This window comes from Penaeus monodon, chromosome 32 (assembly GCF_015228065.2).
Source record: "Penaeus monodon isolate SGIC_2016 chromosome 32, NSTDA_Pmon_1, whole genome shotgun sequence".
In the NCBI taxonomy this organism is placed as follows: Eukaryota; Metazoa; Arthropoda; class Malacostraca; order Decapoda; family Penaeidae; genus Penaeus; species Penaeus monodon.
In genome coordinates this window covers 22,685,172-22,685,684 of record NC_051417.1, presented here as the reverse complement: position 1 = coordinate 22,685,684, position 513 = coordinate 22,685,172, and the positions used below count along the sequence as shown (strand labels likewise).

The following is a 513-nucleotide window of genomic DNA, read 5'->3' as shown; positions in this document are numbered from 1 at the left end:
AGATGCAACCTTTTTCATAGCGATGTTATAATTATCCTCCCAATCAACAATAAAATTTTCTCTCCTCTAAAAGTATTCAGGAGTGTAATGCCATTTTTAAGTCAGGCAGGGCCTGGCATATACTTCTTTGCATATTGTAAACAAATTTACATGTACAAACAAATAAATATATTGGACCACTGACCAACAATACAATATACTGATCACAATACCTAACAGAAAATACATTCCAAAAAGTCAGTTGCAATAAAAACATATCCAGTTTCCGACAGATCTGAATACTTTATTTTCACTAAATACACTGAAACACACAGGTAACCTACCGGAAAGATGTGCAGGTGTAAAACTGCTCTTATCCACATTCAGCAGTAAACATAACACCTTCTTTGGCTTAAACACATGTCCAAGTTCACTTCTTGCATGGTTGGCAATGTGCTCCATAAAGTGCGGTGAGAGTATTACAATCTGTAGAAAAATAAAGTCTACTTTAAATAATCCATATTACGTTGCTTA

General features: G+C 34.3%; 1 protein-coding gene across 1 annotated transcript in view; it reads right to left on the bottom strand.

Moving 5' to 3' along the window:
- Nucleotides 1-96: 96 nt before the first annotated feature.
- LOC119593605 overlaps nt 97-513 on the bottom strand; it is a gene marked incomplete in the record, with an annotated part of 44,688 nt that continues 44,271 nt past the window's right edge. Inside the window, 2 exon segments of the mRNA XM_037942560.1 lie at nt 97-122; nt 324-465. Of these exon segments, the coding sequence (XP_037798488.1) occupies nt 97-122; nt 324-465 (168 nt within the window).